We start from the raw sequence: 25,404 nt of genomic DNA, 5'->3' as shown, positions 1-25,404 counted from the left end.
CATTGTAGCAAAATGTGAGATGTTTAGATTTCTATTTTTGATACAAGATCGGTTCCATGATTAAAAGTACCTAATGATTGAATTAATGTAATTAAAGCTTACCTTCCGTGACAAAAGTTTGTCTAAATAGACACAATATTTGTTTGCATCAACAATAACAAAAACAAAATTAAAAAGATATATTTCAAAGGAACAAACCAAATAAGAGCCGGTGTGGGTAGCGCGCCTTGCTGATGTTGAAGTAAAAGTTCTGTCGGTACCACATGAAATTGTTAATGGCTAAACAAGCACTGTACTGCATCAGTGGTTATCGTTTTTGTTCCAGAAATAGTAGTCCAGACTTCGACGGTAGAAAACTGTAGTCGTTTGACGATCTCGAAATTTAGTTAGCATTATTATTATACAATTCTAATTTTACCCAACGTATTGGAAACTAAGAAAACCTTTTACCGAATATCTGATATCCAAGTCAAATTCTCATTTTTGAAAAAACCGAACAGATAATAACCAGGTCAAATGTGTAACAAAAACAAACGGAACATTCCACCTGTCGGCTGTTTAATTTTACATTTAAATTAAATTAGAACGTTTCAACCTCGTTCCCAGGGTCTTGTCGCCCCTGAGCCGTTATTACGGAGTGGCCTTATCAACAAGGCAAAATGCCCTGGGAACGAGGTTGAGAACGTTTGACAATTAGTCGACGGTTTGTGGATTAAATAAAAAAACACCAGAGGAGATAATAATTTTCGCCGTTAACACTTAAAAATGCAGAAAAATATAAAAACTAAGGCTACACCAGAATTACGATAACTACGTCGATATTTTGAAACAGAATCGAGAATGCCAGAGGGAATAACAAGTTTATTGCTATTTATAAAAATTGATTTAGATGCAAGAACCTGCTTGGCTCTTTAAACCACAACCCTATACACAATTTACTTGAAATTAGAGCACAGGAGCGAAAATTGCCCTCCCTTACCATATAATTTTAATGTAAAATTAGTACTTAACATCGACATCGACAATACAAAGTTTATCTGTTTTAGAGTGGAGTATGCGAATACAACGACATATTCCAAGTTTGCTAGAATCTTACATCATTTACAAACATATCTCTGTTTAATTACCAATTACTTTTTTAATACATAAAGTGGCATTCTATGCTTTTAGAATCATATACAATACTTATTTTGTCATTAAGAATGTCATTCATGTATTTCATATGCACCAACTGAATTAAATTGTCCCATCGTCCTTTTATATATGAAGGCACATTGTATATTACTTCGGCATAACTCAAAAGATCTGCAACACTTTAGAGTTCTATACTAAATCTTTCAGAAGATGCTCGGGATATCTGACTTGTTGATCGTAACTATATATGACATACAATTGTAGATAAATACCGCCTAAACAAAGATACTGAAGCTCCCTGTAAAGTAGTCTGTATAATATATGTAAAAAAGATTACTGCATTGTCATTGTATGTTTAATTTCTTGCCTTTTCTTTTAACGAAAAAAAATTATTTTGCATGCTAACTGAAATTCCTCGAAAACAAATTAATGAAATGAATTTTTCCTATCAAGAAATTGCATATATAGAATAAGATACCAGAAATCAGTCATGTAGCACTGCATCGTTTGAACAAAGAATCAGACGTATTACCGGATCAGTTATTTATGATGTATATCACATTTCTGAAAATAATCCTGCCAAAAGCTGGTTAAGAAATTGCTATCCTTATAGATCTATATTATATGCACCAGCTGCATTAGTGGGAAAAGAACTCTTTATTTAAACAATTTTGGAAAACTTGATTTTATAATTTATCTCAAACCAGAACTTACAAGTTATTTTCTTATTCAGTTTATTTAGCCGAAAATAAGAGCCTTAATTTCTACGTTATCTCGTTTAGACTGAGGGCGTCATTTGAGAAATAAAATTTAGTGAGTGGAATCATCTTTAGTATTCTGTGCTCAAGAGTAGGGGTGATTTCAAAGCCCTAACGTGTGAGATACAGAGAGTAAAGCACCTAAGTTATCCTCAACATACCCATCTTTTACTTGGTCTGACTTTTAACGACCATGTGGCTTAAACAAGCAATCATTAACTCCACACGCAGGCTGTGTAAGCAAAAAGTTCTTGGACCTAAGCCTATAACCTCAATCACATCTAAAAACATTTCTTTTTCTCTCGTATACGAGACACGTTTACTTACTTTTCTTAGGAACTGTTTCTTTTCTGCGGTTATTACTCGAAATATAAATTCTTCAAAATTTTCAGCAATTTCTGCTTTTACTAAATACAATTCAGTTAATTTTTCGTACGCATTTTTCCGCGATCTTGCTGATGTTATTACGTTTTCCTAAACTATTTCGGGTGAGATAAATTTTCGCGGATCAGCATGTCAGTCCTTTTTTGCGGGTATTTAATTTTTTCCCGCAAAACTTTCTCTCTGTTATTGAATTATTTTTCTGTGATTTGCCAATCATTACAATTCTGAAAACAGATTCATGTTATGCTGTGGTTTTAAGTACACTCCCATAGCGTAATTACTAATAATAATAATAATAATAATAATAAATATTTAAAGTGGCTAGCCCAGAAAATCACAAAAACCTATAGTTAGTGGATTGTTTCCACTGGGGGCCACTAGAACAAAAAAGAAACAAAAAATGATAAACCTTAGACTGCCTCAGCTCAATCAAACATAGTAACATTTATAATCTGTGAAAATTGAAAAGAAAAAGAATAAAAAACAAAAATTAAAAAATTAAAAAGTGATCTCCATTAGAATTTGCCAAATACATTAGAGATGGAAGTCTTAAACGAAAGCAGACTTCCATCACAGCTCACTTGGTCTGGAAGATTATTCCACACTTTTGCAGCTCTAAATGGGAAGGCTTTTTTGCCAAATTCCGTGTTGACCAAGGGAAGTGTGAACCTGTTTTTTGAAGCTCCTCTTGTTTGATGATTATGACAGTTTTTTGTCAAAAGGAATTTTGAGCGCATGTAATCAGGAGCAATGTGATTCATGGCTTTGAAAACTAATATGGCATCGTTTTTGATGAGTAAATTATTCATTGAATATTCCCTCTCTTTCCCAAGAAAGGTACGGACACATTTTAATCGTTTTTCTAGTTTTCCCAATCTACCTTGGGTGGCACAAGCCCATGCCGAGGAGCAGTAGTTGAAATATGGCATGACAAGTGCATTAATTAAAAGGTTTTTTGTGTGAGGTGTTAAACAAGATGCAATGGTTCTAATTTTAGAATATTTAATTAGTATTTTTCTATTTATGTCATTAATGTGCTTTTCCCATTGCATTTTTTGATCAAATGTTACCCCAAGATATTTAACTTTTTCGCTCCTCTTCAAAGGAATACCCATATAGTTGATAGTTTTGTTCTCAACTTTTTTTAACTGGCTGTGGTTGCCGAAAAAGATTGTTTCAGTTTTGTCCGTATTAATAGTCATTTTGTTATTATTCAGCCAGAGGTCGACTTGCGAAAGTTCTAACTCGACCTGGGAGACAAGGGTATCCAAGTTTTTATGAGACGAAATAATTATTGTATCATCCGCATATAGATGGTGGTAGTTTGAATTGATGACAGATTTTAAGTCATCAATATACAAAAGAAAGAGCAGGGGCCCCAACACAGATCCCTGCGGCACCCCAGAAGCGTCTTCATGAAGCAGATCTGATCCTGTGTCGTTTACAAGAGTCAGCTGCATTCGGTCCGTTCAGTAGGACTCGAACCAGTCAAAGGCAGCATCTCTGATGCCAAAACACCATAGTTTTTTTAACAAAATTTTATGATCAACAGTGTCAAAAGCTTTTTTAAGGTCAATGAGCACAGCACAAACAAAGTTATGTTGGTCGAGCTCAGTAAGAATAAAATCAGAGACATCGACTACTGCAGTTTCTGTGGAAAAGAGTTTTCGAAATCCGGACTGTCTGTCATTCAGGAAGTTGTGCTCAGAAATAAAATGAGACATTTGCTCATGCACTAACTTTTCAAAAATTTTCATAGGAATTGGCAAAATGGAGATAGGCCGATAATTAGTAGGATCTGTTTTATTGCCACTTTTAAAAATAGGCGAGACCCTTTTAGTCTTCCAACATTTAGGTACATAACCAGTAAATAAAGATTTGTTGAAAAGACTTGATAAATAAATACTTAAAACTGACGAACCTGCTTTTAGCAGTCGTGAACCAATTCCGTCCAAACCTGTAGCTTTATTAAGTTTTAGTGATCTAATTATTTTTTCGACACTTTTGGTCTCAATACGAGCCCACCGAAAATCGTGTCCGCTAACAGGTGGATTAACATTAGTAGTGTCAGAAGAAAATTTAGAGGCTAGTTTGGCACCAACACTGACAAAAAATGAATTGAATGTGTTGGAAATTTCTTTTGGGTGAGAAGTTTCTGTACCATCGTTTTGGACTACTCGTTTTATCGAGGTAGTATTGCCTGACTTATCAGGAACCAGTTTTTTTAGGGTTTTCCAAAGTTGTTTTGGCCGTTTTTGAAAGTCCTGCAAAACGTCATTATAGTACTCGTTTTTGAGTCGATTTTTGAGACCTATTACCTGGTTCCTTTTTTGTTTGAAAGCTTCCCAGTCTATGATGGATTTTGTTTTTGATGCTTTCCGTTTCAAGAAGTCTCTTTCTTTGATGGCTATTATTAATTCATCAGTGACCCATGCCTCAACACGGCCAGAAAATCTATGTGTTTTGAAAGGGGCATGTTTGTCAGCCACTGTTTTAACATTTTTATTCAGTTTCTCACATGCTTTATCAAGGTCATCATAATTATTAAAATATGACCAGTCTAAATTCCTGAGGTCCTTCAGAAAAGCCTCTTCACTGAAGTTCTTGTAGCTACGAACCTTGCATGTTTTAGGTTCAAATTTTGGCCTTTTGAATTTTCTGATCACATAAACTAAATTGTGATCACTGATGCCTAAATCCATGACACCAGTTTTAGAAATACAAGAACTGTTAGAAAGTATCAAGTCTATAAGAGTGCTACTATTTTCAGTAACACGAGTTGGCTCCGTAATATGTTGTTTTAGGAAAAGAGTGGAGCATAATTCCTTTATTTTGGAGGAAAGAGCATATTTTGAAAGCATGTTACAGTTAAAATCTCCCAAGATAAAAACTTCTTTTTCTTTTGGGAGCTAGTTAAAACACTGTTTAAAATGAGTACACAGGTTTTCGGTACTCTGCAAATCACTACCTCCAGGTGGCCTGTAAACCCCACACACGTAAATAGGTTTAGTTTTTTTTTCAGGCACACTTTCACACATAGTGATTCAACATTTTCGAAGTAAAGGTGTTTCAAAAGGTGGCTATCCAAGTTTTCATTAACAAAATTTAGAACACCCCCACCTCGTCTATTCCGATCATTCCTATAACAAACATAGCCATCAATTTTAACGTCATTGTCAGTGATGGTGTCATCAATTTTGGTTTCACAGATGGAGAATACATCAAGTTTTGTTTGATGTAGCAGAAGTTTAACATAGTCTAGTTTGGATGACAGACCATTAATGTTGAGATGGGCCATTTTTAAGCCCTTCCCATTTCTGATTGCCTCAAAATCAAAGTTTTCATCAATAGTAATATTGATGTTGTCCGGAATTTCGTCACCAAATGACTCCTCATTAGCAAAGGGCAAATTACGAGAAAGACAGGGACTGCAAACGAAAAACAGTTTATCTTCAGGAGTCTTTATAAATTGTTGATATTTTTTATCAGAAATACGCTCACATTTTTTATGAGCCCATAATCCACACTTGTCACAAGAAAGTGCTTTGTGTGTTTTTGCCACAGGTTTTAAGCATGAAGAACAGGGATACTTAACAGGACCTGGGTTGAGGCAGATGTCCCCTGACAAGAGGATTAAAAAATAGAAATACTTGTGCCTGCTTGGCTTAAGTTTTGATAAAGCCATTAATTTTAATTGGAGAGTGAGCTGGCTTTCAGAAACTCTATTGCAGGCATCAAGTGAAGAGATAGAAAAGAAACTCCTATCTAGTCGACTCATTTCGTTGTTTTTGGGTGAGCTACTTTTGAACGAAGGTTTTGTATTGTTCAAAAATACAACGAACACAAAAATCAGTTTTAGCGTAAATGTGGGGTTTCCTACCTGAGTAAAGTTATTTTTAAGTCGTAGAGAGATCATTCTACGGTTATGTGCTCTTCCAAAACTATGTTTGAAGGATCTGAGGCAAGCCCATTTCCTTACGATGTTACACAGAAGGAGCAGCAGGAACCCACAACACAGCAAAGCTACCATATTAGATGATAGATGGATAAAAAACTGACTGGGATAAAAACAATTTATTAACAAAAACAATAATTTAAAAAACTTACAAAACAACAAATTAAAGAAATGAAAAGATATAAATGAAGTAAAGAAGGCAGTACAGTATATAAGACTTAGCTGTCAAAGCAGGAGCTCTTCAAGCTTTAGTCTTCTTTTTTCTTTCTTCGACTTAGCGCGCCAAGACCGGAGCGTTTTAGATACGTCCGACCTCAACGAGAGCTAAGCACGGAATGAAGGGATGAAAAGCCAATATAAAAACCTTTTACAACGAACCAACAACAGAGATATTTATTATTGTTACCCCTCAATTACATTACTTGTTTTTTTATTCAGCTCCAACTATTTCAAACACCTTTTGTGAGGTGAAAGGTGTAAAAAGCCTTGTTGACTCAAAGCCATTTGAGGATAATAACCAACGTTATTATCCTACGTATAACGTAAAGATAAACATCTATTTGTGGAGTTCTGTAAAAAATGATGTTTCTTTTGTTAAAATTATGGCGCCGAAAGATAATTTCTTTGATAGTATCATCTTTTTATTTCAGATGAATTCGAGAATCCCAAGACATTTCTGCTTCAATGATTTTATATAACTGAATTAATTCTTTCACAACAAATTTTGTAGAAACTATTTTTTCACACAGCTAAATTTCTCGAATGACTTTATTAATACAATCGAAAATGGAGTTAACTCTCGTTTGAGGTTGCACATTTAACTTAACACATTCTTCAGTAAGTTTCAAACATGTTTTGCATACAAAGATTTATTCGATAGTGAGTTTCGAATTCTGCATAAGTTGTTTCTGTTTTTTTACAGGACTGTTTGAAATTTTTGACCTCGACTGTTAACAAAAGTAGTAAATTATATAATTCTATAAACACTAAACCGAAATTCTTATTTTTTTATTCTTATCTAACTTAGACGGTTGAAAAATAATATAATAATGTACCAAAACATTACCCTCGGTCATTGCACCGACCTCGTACGATATTATATAGTACAGCCCGGGGTAATCGGTTATTATTGTATTGTTACTGTGTTTGATGCAAAATGTCTTCTCCCAGGTTTTATTTAAAGATTTTTTTCACAAAATATAGTTCTGTCTGTCACGTGAAATAGGCTTCCGGTATACATATAGTGTAATCGAGGCAAGACCTGAAAGGGACATTCAAAAATAGGTATTATCCCATGGTATTATCTTGAACTAGCAAAATGTCTCATGTAGTGCGTTAGATACATGCTAGAACAAACCAACGCGTTACTGTTACTGTTAAAATTGGTCCTCCACTTCTGCGCGCGCTCCCAGCGACCAGGCGTAATGGTAGGATCCAATCCTATTCGCCAGGCGCCAACCAAACAAATTGCTTTATTTTTTAAGTTTTAAACTTTCGATTTATTTTGACCCGGTTTTAAAATTATTTTTATGTAATTATCTTTAAGGGATGCTAGCCCCACAGAATAACTGCATTAGCACCCTTTTTATTGTTCACCTCCTTCGCCATGAAATGTTTTTTCTCAACAATACACCACAAAACCGCAACTCGTCGTAAATCTTTAAAGTTTTAAGATTTTATCAAAATTAAAGTCTCCTCAAATGTACAAAAAATAATCGGTACAAAAAATACTTCAACAATACTGCAATACACTTAACATTCATCAGAACGAAACGAAGACGTTTTAGGGTATCAATATTAAATATTATTGCTTGTGGTGTAGCGATATCCGTTAATGTTTCTTATACCTGCGACTGCGCTTTGAGATTTATACATGACTACTGAAAACGTTATGAAATTTAAGTTTGACCATAAAAGTTGCATCCTATTGAATTTAAAAACAAACAAACAAAGAAGAAGTAGACGTAAGTAACAAAAAGCTTATTCTACGTTCATCGGTTTAGAATAGACGAAAGAGCCTATATCCAAAATGCGACTCCGTGTTAATATTTAGACTAGCCGGGGAACCCGGCGGGTTAATTAACCAGCGTTGAACGCCTGGGAGAGCGATTAATAAGAACCGTAAACTGTGCAACACCATCAAGTGAGCGCTTAGGTTATATAGTATGTCGTAAATCGAGTGAAGCGAACAACATCATAGTGTTTCTGGTGTAATATATTATTAAAGAAATAAGATTTAGCTGAAATAAAACAATATTTTTCCCCAGTGAAAGTTTAGAAATGAATGTTACTCTGGGCTGAGCGCTTAGTACAGGTACACAATGTCGCACATGCCATTCGGCGCAATACCCTTTTCACAAAAACTGTATCGGTTATCGAAAATCTCTATCGAAAACTGTTTCGGTTTACATAACAACACAGGATACACTCTGTTGCGAAAAATTTACTATATAAAGGCAAACCGTGTTCCATATCAATATAGACGTCATAGCCTTTTTAAAAAAACTTATCACAGATTCTGTTTAAGCAAAGAAGACAGGAAACAATCTGTCGCTAAAATTGGGCCGAGTGTTTAGTACAGGTAAAGGTGTTGCACGTGTGAATAGGCGTAATACCCTTTTCCGAAAAAACTGTTTTGCAACTTCGGTTTAAATAAGAAACACAGGAAGCAGCCTGTCGTTATCTTGTCTAGCTAAAAAGAATCACTCAGCAATTTTATTTTGCGGAATAAGTTGTCATGACAGTAATAGAAGGTGTAGCCACAACTGAATTTTCATAAGAATTATTGATTAAGAACATTGTTGTAGCTAGCCAAACTGCATTTGTACTTTTACGTTTTTAACTAAAGAACTAGCTAGAGAGCCACAACCTTAACCTAAAAAAAAATAATAATTTACCAAACCTTAACAATAAGGCTAGCTGGTTTCAGCAGGATGCTGCATTGAAAAATCCTAAAATTTGTTTAAGATTCTACAGGACTAGAAGACGTGATGATATTTTCATCTAAACATGTGAAAACATGGACACAATGAAGGGAGTATCTAAAACGTTGAAAGAACTGAAATTTTAACAGTTAAATAATTTTACTAACACAACCAAATATTTTTCCTCGCTTTAAAAAACTTAACCTCGCAGCTTGGTAAACAAGCTGCAGTTTAATTAATATCGCGCGCTTGAACCCGGTCCCTCAAAACAACTTGTGCCTTAACACCTTGAGCTCGGTTTAGTTGAACAAAATCCGCCTCGTTAAAAAACAACTGGAAAAAAAATTGAAGGAGTATCTAGCGAAGCTCGTCAAATAATATTAAAATAACATTCTATTACAATATTTTTGATCAAATTCGTAACGCAGTCTTTATTCTTCCCCAATTTAACGAATAGTAAGATACGCACACAGCCGGCGTAGAGCTAGGTCGCGGGGCCAGGTCGGACTTTAAAAGTCGTGACGTTACGACAATCGGTTAAAAAATCGGTCAAAGAAGAATAAGAAGAATAAGAAGAAGACCTCCCGTTTTAATAAGATCTCGGATGTAGCTAATCCATTTTTTGGCAAAGTGCGCTCTCGTTTGCAAGAGTTTTTCTCTGCAATCCAGGACTTCTTTGGATTGTTTGGAGCTAAAAATCCTAAAATTCGAATTCATTTTTCAGATATTTGTTTAAATTGGTGATTAAAAATCAAATTCAATTTTTTTCACTTCACGCCAATCAATCTGATAGGCTAGAAATATCACATGATCTGACACATAATATGTCATATGACGTGCCACACGAAAATTTAATTGAATTTCCGCGCCCGAAGGCATAGGAAATTCTTTAAAACCGTCGTTTTTTTCTTTTGGAGCATTTTTTGAGAAAAAATCGACCCTGGGATTTCACGTTCCTCTGATTTTTGTTACCTAAGTGTCATTTTAGGCCAAAATTGGTCCAAAAATTAAAACTACTTTATTTTCGACAAAATTTGGCACAGTTAACAAAAAAGTATGCTGAACATGATGGTGACATCAAAATTTTTGTTTTTTGCCACCTCAAATGTCATTTTAGGCCAAAATTGGTCTAAAAATTAAAACTACTTTATTTTCGACAAAATTTAGCACAGATCACAAAAAAAGTATGCTGAACCTGATGGTGACATCAAAATTTTTATTTTTTGCCACCTAAATATCATTTTAGGCCAAAATTGGTCCAAAAATCAAAACTATTATATTTTCGACAAAATTTGGCACAGATGACAAAAAATTATGCTGAACCTGATGGTGACATCAAAATTTTTATTTTTTGCCACCTAAATATCATTTTAGGCCAAAATTGGTCCAAAATTCAAAACTATTATATTTTCGACAAAATTTGGCACAGATCACAAAAAAGTATGCTGAACATGATGGTGACATTAAAAATTTGATTTTTTGACACCTTAAATATCATTTTAGGCCAAAATTGGTCCAAAAATTAAAACTACTTCATTTTCAACAAAAATTGGCAAAGTTAACAAGAAAAGTATGCTGAACATGATGGTGACATTAAAATTTTGATTTTTTGCCACCTTAAATGTCATTTTAGGCCAAAATTGGTCCAAAAATTAAAACTACTTCATTTTCAACAAAAATTGGCAAAGTTAACAAGAAAAGTATGCTGAACATAATGGTGACATCAAAATATTGATTTTTGTCACCTAAATGCCATTTTAGGCCAAAATTGGTCCAAAAATTAAAACCACTTCATTTTCGACCGAATTTGGCAGAGTTAACAAATAAAGTATGCTAAAAACGATGACGATACAAAAGTTTGATTTTTTGTCACGTAAATGTCATTTCAGGCCAAAATTTAAAACTACTTTATTTTCGACAAAAATTGGCACAGTTAATAAAAAAAGTATGCTGAACATGATGGTGGCATCAAATTTTGATTTTTTGTCAACTAAATGCCGTTTAAGACTATGGGCGTTTTAATCGACTTTCAACCATGAATGATAGGCTGTATTTTTTGTTAGCAATTTATTTTAAAATGTGAGTTTATTATGACACGTTTCTTTTTGTTTGCGTTTGTTGTAAGATATGTCACTTGTGTGCTTTATCTTCAGAGCTTCATGCACCAAACCTCTTCGAATGTTTGGCACGATAACACAACGAATTAGCAGGTTGTCATCAAATATTTTGGAAGCAAGTGGAAATTCTTAGAGCCCCCAGGGCTTCTTGTTTGATTTTTAATTTTCAAGTTCAACAAAAATTAAAAATTTAATTTGATTTTTAGTTTTTAATAGACCTTTTCCGAATTTCATAAATTACAATAATGTAATTGTTCAATGCCCTTTAATTAAGAATATTTTAATTAGATTTAAAGGAAGTAATTATGTTAAAATCAAGGCTATTCTTAGAAAACTGGGCTATATGAAGGGTTGACCGTAAATTTCAGCTCGCATTTGAGGCACTTAAAGAATAGAAATATTAACGAATGTGGGTAATTTGTTCTACCTTTTGATAGGGAACTTAGGGATGAGAATTATTTTTAGTATTGACCTCTTTAATTAAGTTTGGCATAATTAGGAAATTTTTGGAAGGTCTATTAAAACGAAAATCAAAATTTGATTTGATTTTTGAATTCCAATTTTTAAAAAAAAAAAAAAGTTTTTTTTTTTGGATACACCCTCTAAGATAGCTTTCAATTGACTTCTGTTTATGATGCCTCAATCTTGTTTTTCTTAGATTTCTTTTGTTCAAAAATTCTGAAAATAAAAAGGTTCATGGTAACCTAAGAAGTGTTTGAGATTACCTATTTAAATAAAATTAAGAAATCCTCCCTGAATTTTATATGAAATATTTTGGAAATTTAACTACTCCAATCAGAAGCAAAAGTAATTGTTCACTCCCAGTCATTTTTTAGCCCAAGTTATAATTGTGATTTACTTTGTTGCTTAGAACATCTACTTCCTTTTTGTAATCTACCAACTGGTACTGTGCCTGTACTAATAGATACTTGCTTGGTAAGATGTTAACCCAATCAGGCACAGTATACCAAAATGCACTGACTAGGAACCTGGGGGTAGCTGGGTACCACACCCAAGAGGGAACAAGGTTTTATCAACTATCATACCTCGCACTGGCGCAGGCTTTATAGAATCCATGCGTTTTTTGCCGAAACAAAATATCTTCAGAATTCGTTCTCAGTTTAACGGTCGAGCTGTTGATTCATATAATACGTCCTTGTTTGTTAGGATTAAAGGTTTTATCGTGTATATTGTTACTTCGTTGTTATGTGAATTAGTTTCGCTTGGAATGGCCGTTCTCGCTTGCTGCATTCTTTCTTAACGTTGAGGGAATCGTAGGCTTGTTAAACTTTGTAATCGTCGATTTTCTTTTTAAGGAGGAGAATCTCATAGATAAAAAAGAATCATTAGAAATTGTGCTGAACATTATTTTCAAAAACAATTTCAGCAACATCTGCAACAGTTGGATTTCTGTTGACAAGTGATCAGCCTTTCATATCCAGTGAAAGGTACTTCTTTGCCATACAAATGTCATAGTTTAGTTGATATTTAACCTACAAAGCTAGCTTTATGACGCCACAGCATAGTTTTCCATCCAAACTTAGATTGATAATTCTTGATGCTCCATATGCACCTCCATGCCTTTAACATTGTTGATCATCGTGTTTCTTTGCTTCTATGCATCAGCATTTCTTCTTCGTCCTGACCTATAAAAAACTCTTCCTACAGTATTTTAAGTGTATAGCTGAAGAACCGACGCTGGAACCCGGGGTCGAAACGCTGGGTCCTAGCGTCGGCTAGGTTCTTTTAATTGGATGTAAAATTTAATTAAGCATCACCGCGTGTGACAGCTGTGTGCCACAAAGGTCTAGTAGACACGGCACTTGTTTATGCGTAAACACACACATGATAACACTGACAACACACCCATAGAGGCATGAGAACACTCAAAACCCATTAACCACCTAACATGGTGGTATAATGATCACACAGACAATACGCAATTTTGATAAGCACCAAATTGAAGTGCCTTATTAAAATTATGTTATCGTGGGGTAAATGTAAAATGTGACATGTGACACTAACAATTGAATTGTATTGAATAAAAGCGAAACATCAGAAGTTATAATCATCGTGGAAAAACAATATTGTTTGTAAAACACCTATCTCGTACATAACCTTGCATAAAATATTAAAAACATGTACCGTGACTGCTTGGAATGACCGAGTACATGAAAATTAGACTTGTCTCTTATTTATCGTCAATGCTTAACCTGTGCGGTTTTCTTCCGCGGTAGCAAATTTAAAAATCGACGTTGGCTTTATGCTAGGAGCATGCATCAAAAGCCAGTCCTAGCCAACTAAGCTAATCGTAGACCCGGTGCCTCACAGTGCTTAGCATGCCGGTCATTTACGCGACAGCTTATGATTGGTGTACGTACGATAAGTTTTTCTAATTCGACCTTAACTTTGACGGCATGGTTTGGTTATCAGAAACGATTTAACATTTTGTTCTGTTGCAAATTATTTTAATCATTGATTGCAGAACAGATGCGTGTTTTGAGAAGTGTCCTTCTTTTGAAATTTTCACGAACAATAAAAAACAATAGATACAATTTTAAGCTATGTACATTGCATATCCGGCATTTTCTATCTACAAAAGAGATCTTTTTCTAATGCACTCCTTGCCTCCCGGGAGCTTCTGTCAGTTTTTTTTTTCAAAAGAAATCCCATGTGAATTGACGTGGTTCAGGGACCTACAACAACACATAGATGACAGGGGCCGTGCAAATTATACTTCATGCATTTTTTATATCGTGCAGACTGAAGGGGTTCGGACCCATACTGGGTTAAATCGGGTTGTAACTTTCCTAAAAATCCCTCTCATCTCTTGAGTTTATATTCCCTTCATTTCTCTTTGCCAATTCATATTATTGAAGGTAGAATTTTTTTGTTTCCCAAAAATCTCATTAATTTTCACAGCTCTATCATTTGGTTTTCGTTTATTTATATGCTCGTTTTTTTCTGAAACAACTTGATATAATTTTTGAAAAAATTTTGTTTAGGAAACTTAGTTTTCAATTTAAATAAGTGCGGGTTCTTTGAGAAATGACTTCATTTGAATCCTTACATTGTCAGGCCGTAATTCCGAAATGAAAGCGTGAAAGAATATTTTTTTCTGAGAATTTTGAGTACTTGTTCTATTCCCAGGATATCAATGGGTTATTAAAGTTGATCGATGTTGTGATGGCTGCCAAGATATCCCCTTCCCTATATCCATAAGTCTTTTGGCCAGGACTGCCAATCCACACATTGATTTTGAATTCTCTGATTTTCAAATTTAATAAAATTTGTGTCTGGTTCCTAGAGGTGGCAAAAGTTTCAGATGGGTGCTCTATTGGTTTGAGAATATCATCAAGTTGATTTAAGGTATCACATGGACAAATATTCCTTGAGGGTTAAAAAGGATTGTTTGGAATATACAACGATTTTGATAGTAAAGGAACGAACGGGGTACTGCGACACACCTTCATTTATCCCAATATGGCCGCCTGAGAAGGTTTCCTTACTTAGTCTGATTGTTTTTGGAGTACGGTTGACAGACTCTAATGAAAATCTTTAAACAGGTTAATTTCTTGGTCATTCAAATTTTCTATATATTCTGAACTCATGTATCTGAGAAAGTGCGTAAATAGAATGATTTACCTCGCTTTTATCTATCCAATCCCGGTCTAATCATTACTAACTGCAAGTCCTTTTCTATTAAAACAGACAGCACTCCAAGTACTTCTGAGACAATGCTATCTTCGCTATATTTTTCTTTATGAAGGAGCACAGCATCTTCAAAGGGTACCAATTCCTGTGGAGCAGCAGCCATTATGAATTAAGTCATTCCAGCCAATCTTCTCTTTTTTTGACACTCTTATCTTTTCGTTCCTCACACAGGGCACCAAATGTCAGGGCGTGTGCAACCCACCAACCTGGTACTGACTTCTATGCTTACACTGGTAGGCTCTCTCACTTGGTTAGATGTTAGCTTAATCAGGTACAGTATCTTAAAATGTATTGACTAGAAACTGGTGGTAGCTGGGTACCAGGCTCAACTGAGCCAAAACAAAATGTCCTTCAGCTACAAAAAAAAGGGAACAAGGTTTTTTAAATGCCTCACGGTAACAAAAATAATATATCTGCCTTATCAAAATTTTATTACCAATGAATGACCCAGGTGGAGCGTACGGAATAAATTACTTTGAATGGCAGCAATACAATACTTAAGTGAAAAGCCATAGAAAATAACATTATTTCTATTTTCATATTTCGGCAAGTTAGAGGCCACGAGATTACTATTAGCCTTGTATGTCATGAAATACATTAAGAAACACTTCAAAAACTATTTTGATAAATCATCCAATAGCTAATTGCACGTAAACAAAACACTGCGTAATATCTTTTTGTTCGTCAAACAACGATATGTGATGATAAAAAAATTAGAAACAACATAACTACTAGTCTTGTATATCTTGAAAAAAAAAGAAGCGCTTTAACAAAATTTATTTGAAATTATCCGTTTATTAATTAGTGAAACAGCGATAACTGACCGCACAGAAATTTGAAACTACATAGCACTTGATGTATTTCCAGTAAGCAATTAAGGAGCGCTGTAACAAAGTATGTTAAAACCACGAGTGAATTTCATGTGAACCAAAGATTGCGCAAGTTTTATTATTGTTGGTAAAACAACGATGTCTGATCACACAGAAATTTGACACTACATGCCAGTGATGTCTTTCTGGTAAACAATTAAGGAGCGCTGTAAAAATGTTTTTATTTTAATTTCAGGAAGAATATTTTTGTTAGAGAATAAAACGATACTGTTGCGTAATTTGAACAAGATGCCATGTGCCTGTATGAACTTCCTCGCCTAGTAAAAAATTATTGATTTTATCAGATGGCGTAAAGGGCTCATATACAGAGGATGAACAGGATTTAAACAGCGGAAACTCAAATAATGACAATCATTATTGATCATAAAACGTCATAGAGAAAACTCATTATACTTACGTGGTTACCTATTTGAGCTATTGCTGTGCCTGCACGACTTTCGTAGCTTTTATTGCACTAGAACCCTCTTTACAGGACCCTCGTTGATAGCAGTACCAATGGGAGGGAAATTTTGATTGTTTTTTTAAGACTTGGAAGTTATACTTATTATGCATGACGTCACGAACTAGCTTTGAGTGGGTGTTGTATAATAGGCTTGGCAGAGCATGTAGGGTTAAAAATATTTTGGTCAGCTTGGTGTTTGAAACATTTTAATAAATTCAATAATTTTAATAAATTCAATATTTAGTTACTATAAATATGCCCTATAACACTAATTCTATGTTGCAGAGCCAGTTCCTGACGTCACATTATGCATAATTAATGCGATTTTTCAGACAAGTATCCAGAAAACCTATGAAGATTTCTCAAAATATTAAAAGGATTCCTAGATAACTTTCAAATGTCTTTCGTATAAGCTCAATTTTGTTTTTTTTTTGCGGAAAAAAGATTTTAAAAAAAAATCTGAACACAGTATGTGAAATTATTTTTTTAAAAGAAATCAGAACGTAGAAAGTGTGGATGAAACATCTATATTATAATACCCGTATACGTCTCTCCGTCCGTCTGTCCGTCTGTCTGTCACGCAAAATGGTAGCTTAGCTGCGCAGGTAGCGAGACGCACGCAATGCAGTATAAAAAGGACTGGCGAACCCGTGGATTCTAGCGGCTAGTTAGAATATATTTTTCCTATTTGGCAGTGCTTTTTCGTTCCAAATAATAGTTACACAAACAGCAAACTGCAAACCTTTGATGGGTAAGCATGGTTTTCTGGTTTAAATCCTAATCCAAATAAAGAAAGAAAATAGCGCCTCCTTTATACTTTCACAACAGAAAATAGCTTTGTGGTGCTATGCGAGGACTTTTCTTACTTATATTTTGGTTCTTTATGTGCCCTACCGTGTGGCCACTACAACGACACAAGGCTATTAAGCCGAGATGTTAAAGAAAATATTTTACGCAAGATCTCTATCATGGACGTACTCTTTTTATTCGCACATTGTAAAGACGGTGTGTAATAAATAGACCACTCGAAAGATGAAGTACAAGAACTTATACGCACTTAACTGTATAGACAACTGGTTTATAAACAATTACGTTTTGATGGTTTACTACTTTTTAGTACTCTTTTTGGCAGTAAAACGAGCTGCAATCTGTAAATTTTATTAAATATTAGTTAAAATTTTGTTTTGACGAGGAAACAAAATAAGACGTGAAGCCATATCTGGTTGCTAGCTTTAGAAAGGTAATTGATATCTCTAAAAAGATTTAAAGCCATGGTTGCCATGTGCAATAATCTTGTATAAAGATATGCTAGTTAACTATTTTCACAAAGTTTAAAAATTATTTTCAAAACGTTTAAAAGAGTATTTTATCAGAAATCTCGATTTAAGGAAAAGGTGATTGCTTATATCGACAGTTTCCATGGATTTTTTACCGCGATTAAAACAATAAACAAAACAATATTTAATTGGTTATTTAAGAAAGAATATTTTCAATCTATATTCTCCTCGAGAACTAAAAAAATATGGCGGAAATGTCTTAAAGTTAGACAACAAAAGAATGAAATAAGAAACTAGACAAACATTTTTTTATTTTTACAGTTATTGTTCAATCTTATCTCAAGGACTTCTTTTATCTTTTATCAGATTTCCGACATAACTCTGGTACAGGCGGCACTTCGGTTCTGTTCTATGATAGGACTCTGTGACGTTAGTGGCGACTTCGATTTAACTGCTATCACCCGCTGGCGTTAAAATGAAAAGCAACACAGGGTGGTTGGTCGTGAGTTTACCCAGACACTTTTTAATTTCGTTATTGAATTTTGTTTCCACACGCTTTTTTTGTGAGAATAGTGTGTTTCCGTTTCAGCCTCAATATTCTTAATTTTTTTACCAATAGCATTGTTAATAATATTCTTGACTACACATAAAACATATAATCACCCTTGATATAATAAAATGGCTATATTTTTCTGGAGTATATTTTACCACGTGTAACAGACATTTCGTTGTTGCTTTTGGACGAATAAAGAAATTCAGTTTACTTGATATGTAATAGTAGAGCCTGGACATAATGTTAGGATATTCTTAATTTGTGATCCGTTTTTTTTCTAAATATTTAAAAGATACTGCGGTAGTTCAAATTTAAAAGTGACAGTTGATCAACTTATATAGCAGCTAGCTAAAAATTGGTTAAGAATAACGTAAAAATAAAAAAAAAATAGAAGTCGTAAAACTTCGGCAAAAATCGAAATGACGTTTTGAAACTTGGGATGATATGTTTTCAGACCGGCTTGATGGGAAAGTCAAAAAGAATTCCGTTATTGTCATAGTTTCTGCAATCCTGATTTTACTGTGAATTTTTTTAGTCAACGAAAATATTAGACACCTGCACAAAATTTAATTATTTTATCCGAATGAGTTTTACCAGCAAAGTTACTTTTTGCAGATGAACTTTTGTTTAAATGCATAATAACACCCTACAAAAATTTTCATTTCAACTCAAAACAAAAACTGAAAAGCTTTAAACATTGTATTAACTTAAGTTCGAAGCATTAAAATTTATAGTGCGCTAAAAAACAAAAAGTCGTTAAAAAAATAAAGTAGATAAAAATGATTGGTTTGTCTGATTATTATATACCATCTTTTTTCACCGATAAAGTATATACTTTATTTGGACGGCTTCAGAAAAAAAATTAAGCTATCTGTTTCTCTACCAATTTGTAGAAACCCTTTACATCACGTATTCAAGGTTTGACGCCTGTTTTCTCCATATTGTAAAGCTTTGTTAAGTTAAAGATCCTTAAAAACGGCTATTGTTCAACTGAATATTGTTAATGTGACTAAAAACGCAGCTTTTAGTGTCAAGAAATTTTTGCAGAAATTATTCTTGCAACTGATCAACTTTATAATCATACAGGAAGACATCATTCTTACGAAATATTGAACTGGCTTGTTCACTACTCTTATATATTAGCCTATATAAATAATCCTAAATGATTTTATATCTATTTTAAGTGTTTGAATAAAACTTGTTTGCATAAAAATCTACTTACAAAAACGTTAGTTTACACAAGGAAAAATTTAGAGAAATTCCTACAAGGAAATTGTACAAGGACCCATTGTAACTAAAGACACACTTTGAAACAGGAAAATGTTTTCAATTAAGATTGTACGTGAGGTACTGCAACACTGGTTGTGTTCTTATGAACGGAAAAAAGAAAACATTTTCACGTCGTCCCTCGTGTGTGGTGTATTAGTAAGTTGATTAAATAATAACCATATATATTTACGTCAAGGGCAAATTACTAATTAGAATAAGGATAATATATTTAAAAAAACATGCTTAAAATCATTTTGTAAACAATCTAATTAATCATATTTCAAAACCATGTGTCAAAAAGTGATTTAGCGTCTTAGAGTGTATGTCATTGGTGGTTTATTGGGGGCGTGATTGGTTTATTGGAGGCGGGAGTGATTAAAAACTGCATTTCTCCAAGAGATTTAAGGATTTGTAAATAGAACATCCATTTTTTTCCCAAAAAGTAAGCTATCGTTCTGTTTTGCTGAAAAATTTCTCAGTTAATTCGATTACGATAAACTTGAAATGTGTTGTAATACGATAAGGTTGGGATGTATTCCCGCTTTGGAATATAATAAACGAACACGCGATGTACTACTAACCTTTTACGGAAAAAAATATGGAACAGCACACATCGCCAATGTGTTGACACCATTTTCAGCCAAATTTGGGTAACTGGAGAATTTACACAACAAGAACTACCTTCAACAGAGGTTTCCATATCATTACATGAAAGCCAGTCGTACAACAAACGCGAAAATTTATACGAACATTGCTATTTTCACAGCTGCTAAAAATGCAAAACTGACAGAGCAGAACTGCCAAAAGCCGCTGTAAACATAAAATCAAGTAGAATCTTATATTCTCTTTTTCTGCTTGCTTTTATCAGTGTATTCTTATGTAAAATTTACAACCAAAAAATTTTTTCGAGTCGGCAACTCTATTCTTAGAGATTTAGCTAATTTTATCCGCACACACGCGCTGAAAAACATTCGTCTAATTAACAGACGTCTAATTCTGAATAACGTTGTTGTTCTTCATATTAACACGCCAGTTCCGTGTGTGTAGGTGGCTTTGGCAGCCAATAACAATTAAATTTTCTACAATCTCTACAAAAGCATCTCTCAAAATGTTGTTGTTGCAATTAAATAGATTACTCCTGCCAATCGTAATTAATATTCTAATACCAATCAAAATTAAGTTAACTGATAAATACATTCTTTACATTGACCAATGATAATAGAGACCTTGTTTTTTTAGCCAATCATTTTTGACACATTGTCTTCGTATTTATATAAAACGTTTTCAAGTGGTCGTCTCAGTATTGGAAATTCAAGATAGATTCAAGATTGGACCGCATAAAGATGGAAAATAGCACAAATGGACACGTTGTCAGTGAGGAGGACAAAAAATTCATTTTTGATTACTTGAATAAACTATATTCCGCGAATACAGAAACTATATCTGAAGTTTACAGCGGTTTTGCTTCTGTGTATGATAAAGCCAACGCTATTCTTAAGTACGAGCCCTTCAAAGGGCTTGCAAAAGACTTGGCTGTATTCTTCGAGCACAAAAATTTAGAGAACAAGAAGATTTTGGATGTGGGATGTGGCAGTGGAAATCTTGGAAAGTCTCTTGTTAAAGAAGGATTTAAAAATATTGATGGATTAGACATGTCAGACAAGTTTCTGGAGATGGCCGAAGAAACAAAATGTTATGGCAAATTGTTTAAAGGTTGGTTGTTGTTTTTCTTAAAAGACGTAAACAACGTTAATATTTTTTTCTACCTATTTGTTGTGAACTAGTTTATTGTGATACCATCACATAGAAACATTGTTACCCTCACAAAATCGTGACACAAACGCTAAAAAACAAATTTTTAAATTCCTGCGGCGAAACACTCATATATATATATATAAGAAAGTCGTATACTATTTCTACAATAAAGTGCCCTTTGAACTTTCATCAAAACAGTACACAATATGTTCTTTTGTATTTTTACTGGGTTTCTGTTTAAGTGTTATTTACCTCCAATCCCACCCCTGGTATTAAAGACAACTCATATGATGTGGCTATTTCCGCCGGATGTTACCTCGCTTGTCACCTCCCAATGGATACCATATTTGAGCTTGCACGTATAGTGAAGCCCGGAGGTTACATACATTATACAGTTTCTGATCCAAACGACAAAATGGATTTTATGTATTGGCAAGGTAAGTTGATGAAGGAAAAGAAGGCGGAGTTAATCTACATGAAGAAGGAGCCGTATAGATTGGAACCAACGAAAAACTTTGAAGAAGTTCATTGCTATTACGTCATGTTTAAAGTATTATAACTTTCCAAATTGTTCGCGTTCGCATGAAATTTTACTACAAAATATTTCGCCAAAAAACGAGTAAATTAGAAAAGGACAGACAACAAGGATGATCTTAAAGTTTTGTAAGTTTTGTAACACAACGCACGTGATTATAATGTAAGTTTTTATTTTTATATAGTTATTTATAATACAGAAATTTAAGCACCAACCTCAATCTCATTAATAGCTTAAAAATAGTCTTCTTTCCCTATGTAAACAAAAAAATTTATTTAGCAAATATTTCTTGGGCTTAAGGCAATAAATAACAAATTAAATTTGATAAATTTTCTCCCTGATCTTTGTCAGAGCATCTTCAGATCACAACTAAAAACGTCTTTCAACATGCATGTACAAAATGTTAAAAATTCTCTTGATAAAAATAAAATGTATAAAATTCGTTTATTAACAATAAAAGTCGTTAAAAATTATAATATGTTTTCCCAAATTTCAGATAGTCGTCTTATTTCATCTTTTTTGTTCAATAAATCCGATTTGTGTTGTTTAATCGCTAATGCCTCTTTAAATTTTCTTTTAATAAAATTGTTTTCCCTATAGAGAATTTCTATTTTCTCAAAGTTCATTTCGTGTTTTGTTTCTTTAATGTGTTTGGACATTCCAGAGACATTAAAGAGGCATTAAACAGGAATCCCAGGAGGGGCGTTAGCAATTTGCTCAACGAATGCAGTAATAGGTAAGAATTATACTGAAAGATTCGACAAACTCTAAGAAATATTCAGTAGAAAAATTTATAGAATCTTCTGTGAGAAAGGTTTTTAAGGACATTGCAGCGCATCTCGAGTAAATTTGACGTTTGGAGTGATATTTGAGTAGGCTAGCTTCATTAAATACAAATTATAAAAGATAAATGAATAAAGACTTATAATACCATAGGAACTGCTTTGGTTTTACATTGCCCTTAAAGGAGAATTAAGCCCAATTTTTTTTTCTTCGGAAATATCTTTTACAAACCCTACTTGTTTTGATGGTATATATAAAAAAAATGAAATTCTTTAAATTTACATCCCTTTTCTAGCATAAACATTGACAACAGTAATCGCCATGTTAAAATCAAAACAATATCTGCGATGGAGATCTATGACGTATTTTACGCTCATTTCAATTTTTTAATCTTCTCATCTTTTTTAAAGTTGCTTATACGTTTTGAACAAACGTAGCAGCGTTTTTGTTGATGTTATCTTTGATGCCTACTTGTAAAGCTTATGGTTACAGAAATAGTACTGTAAAAGGAGAGGTGAAGAAGTCTTTTTTATGATTCCTCAACCAAACAGTCACGAAGAAAAATTGCGTTATTTGAGATGGATAAACAACAAAGGTAGCTTTTTGGTTGTTGTTATTGTTTGTGTGAAAATGCGAAGTCCAGTTATATGTTAACAAATTCTTTAGAATCAGTACATTTTCCATTTGGATCAGGAAATTCTTCCCTTATTTTTGGCACAACACAAGCTGGAATCACAACGCGACATCCTTTTCCAAGCCTTTCATAATACCAACCGTGTACTGTCGGTAACTGATGTACCTCATTTCCCTACAATGGAATCAAAGTTTATGTTAGTGTAAACCAGGATAAAATATTCAAAGGAAATTATTTATTCATCAAAACTTCTTTGAAACAAATTGTTATTTGAGGCACATAATTGCTCCTCCTTTTCTACTTTATTTTTAAGGAAAGACATTATTTTTATAATTATAAATCTACGATGGTGTGTATTTTCACAGCGCGTGGACCTGTGAAATTATAAAGCGAAAAGTGAGAAGATAAGAAGAACGTTTTATTTTTGTGTGACTATGAGAAATATGGTCTGTGAAAATATTTACGAGAAACATATTTTTTGAAGAAAGGCTTACTTATTTGTATATGTGGAGAGTTCATTATATTTTTTCTGGTATTATCGATGTGGTATGCCGGCTGTCTCTAACACTGTGCGGCACAAACATAAAATCCTTGTGCATCGTGATGCACTTGTTATCATCCAAATCAATCCAAATAATATTTTTCAAAATTTTGACCAGAATTTGGGAAACTTACATAATGTTAACCGAAATAATGATAATAAAGTTTGAGGTTTAATTCTTCTTTAAGCTGAATATTTAGGCTATCTAGCATTCATAAAGAACTACGCACGAAGCTGTTAATAAAATTAGACGTTTGCTGCATGATCTAAAACTATTTTAATTATAATCCCCCTCTCGCAAAGTATTTTTAAGAACAACAAACTCGGAAGAAATGGATTGCTAGTTTCTGTAAAGAGATATTTTCGAAAAAGTTGTAGACTCCACTTCTGCATAATACAATTCTCCGAATGTGTGGAGGTGAATAATTCACTAAATCCACAAAATTAATTGCCTGTAAATCAAAGGTGCTGCTGGGATTTTGTGGTATGCAAACAGCTGCTTCACAAAAATACATTTTGTCGATAAATCTTTACAAAAAGGAACAGCAATCCTCATTTAAAAGTACAGAAAAGAAATCCACTTTCACTGATTTAATCAAAATAAGAAGCCCGATGGTTTGTAGATTTCCGGCATCAGCAGAAATAATAAGTATGGGATTAAAATATGTCATATGGTGTGAGATTATCCTCAGACGAAACGCAATCCAAAACGCAATGCATGTTATCTGCACCAAAGTTTAACAAGTTTAAAAACAAAGAAAAAACAAAGTAAACCAGCGTAAATATCTTTTGTTCTGAGGACAAAACAAAGTATAAGAACATAAATCTCAAAATTTAAGAACATGTTAAGATTATTTTAAGGCTTTGTGAACAATTTTTTTTAATAAAAATATAAAAAAATATAAAAAATCCAAGTGCTACACTTTGTAGTAATTATCATCAAATTAGGGTAATACCATAAATTACAGAATAACCGCCCCCTGCTGAATAAGCACTACTACATAATTAACCGCCCTGCCAATTAAGCGCCCCTTTTAATGGGTGAAATTAAATAAGCTCCCTGCCCAGGCGCTTATTCATCATTTACTGTACATTAAGAACATCTCAAGAATATTTATAGGCTGCATTTCAAAAACGTTAAAAACATTGCAAGGGCTTTTTACCATATTCTAATGTTCTAATAAAAAAAGAATGTCTAAATATGAATAAAAAAATAAAATATTTTACAAATAGTATTCTCTAAAAAAAAAATTGATGTCTTTGAAATTGATCTAGAAAATTGTGGACATTTTTTGATATATACAAATTCTTTTATGTAACATTGAACTTCTGAATGTTTCAGTATTTAGGCGTTTCTCTAACTCTCTCGCTCCATTCAAAAATGCCGACAGTGGATGTTTGAATCTAAAAAAGAAAAAAAATTCAAAAAATGAGGAACGATAATACAATTGGATACTAGTCCATACACAACATATTTATCCCTCATTTATCCCTCCATTCAATTTTAAAACCATCAGGACAGAAAACGTATATACAAGACACGTAAAGTATGTATACATGATTTTATTCACAGTGTTCACAACACGTGTAAGAAAGACTAATACAAAAATTATTATTAATTGTGAAAATATTTGATTATACTTCATTAAAAATTTGTACAACATCGGTGAAACACAATTTCAGTGTAATATCACCAGACAGACGACGAAAAAACCCATTTTCTTCCAAGTTTAAACCTG

The 25,404-nt window shown here is 33.5% G+C and overlaps 2 protein-coding genes across 2 annotated transcripts in view; both read left to right on the top strand.

Moving 5' to 3' along the window:
* LOC130635931 (RNA-binding protein 8A-A-like) overlaps positions 1–25,404 on the top strand; it is a 64,888-nt gene that overhangs the window by 7,674 nt on the left and 31,810 nt on the right. The gene's annotated exons all lie outside the window — the stretch shown is intronic.
* LOC130635915 (ubiquinone biosynthesis O-methyltransferase-like) lies at positions 7,044–23,662 on the top strand. Its single transcript, XM_057445443.1, has 3 exons — positions 7,044–7,068; positions 20,657–21,130; positions 21,415–23,662. The coding sequence occupies exons 2-3, from the start codon at positions 20,761–20,763 to the stop codon at positions 21,729–21,731; spliced, it is 687 nt and encodes a 228-aa protein (XP_057301426.1). The 5' UTR covers positions 7,044–7,068; positions 20,657–20,760; the 3' UTR covers positions 21,732–23,662.

This window comes from Hydractinia symbiolongicarpus, chromosome 1, assembly GCF_029227915.1.
Source record: "Hydractinia symbiolongicarpus strain clone_291-10 chromosome 1, HSymV2.1, whole genome shotgun sequence".
In the NCBI taxonomy this organism is placed as follows: domain Eukaryota; kingdom Metazoa; phylum Cnidaria; class Hydrozoa; order Anthoathecata; family Hydractiniidae; genus Hydractinia; species Hydractinia symbiolongicarpus.
The sequence above is the reverse complement of the archived record's forward strand: the minus strand, read 5'-3'. Positions and strand labels throughout refer to the sequence as shown.

Excerpts from the sequence above, each read along its gene's own strand:
- LOC130635915 (XM_057445443.1), top strand. The coding sequence starts at position 20,761 with ATGGAAAATAGCACAAATGGACACGTTGTCAGTGAGGAGGACAAAAAA. Across the intron at positions 21,131-21,414 it reads TTATGGCAAATTGTTTAAAG|TGTTATTTACCTCCAATCCC; the intron begins GTTGGTTGTTGT and ends TTTCTGTTTAAG.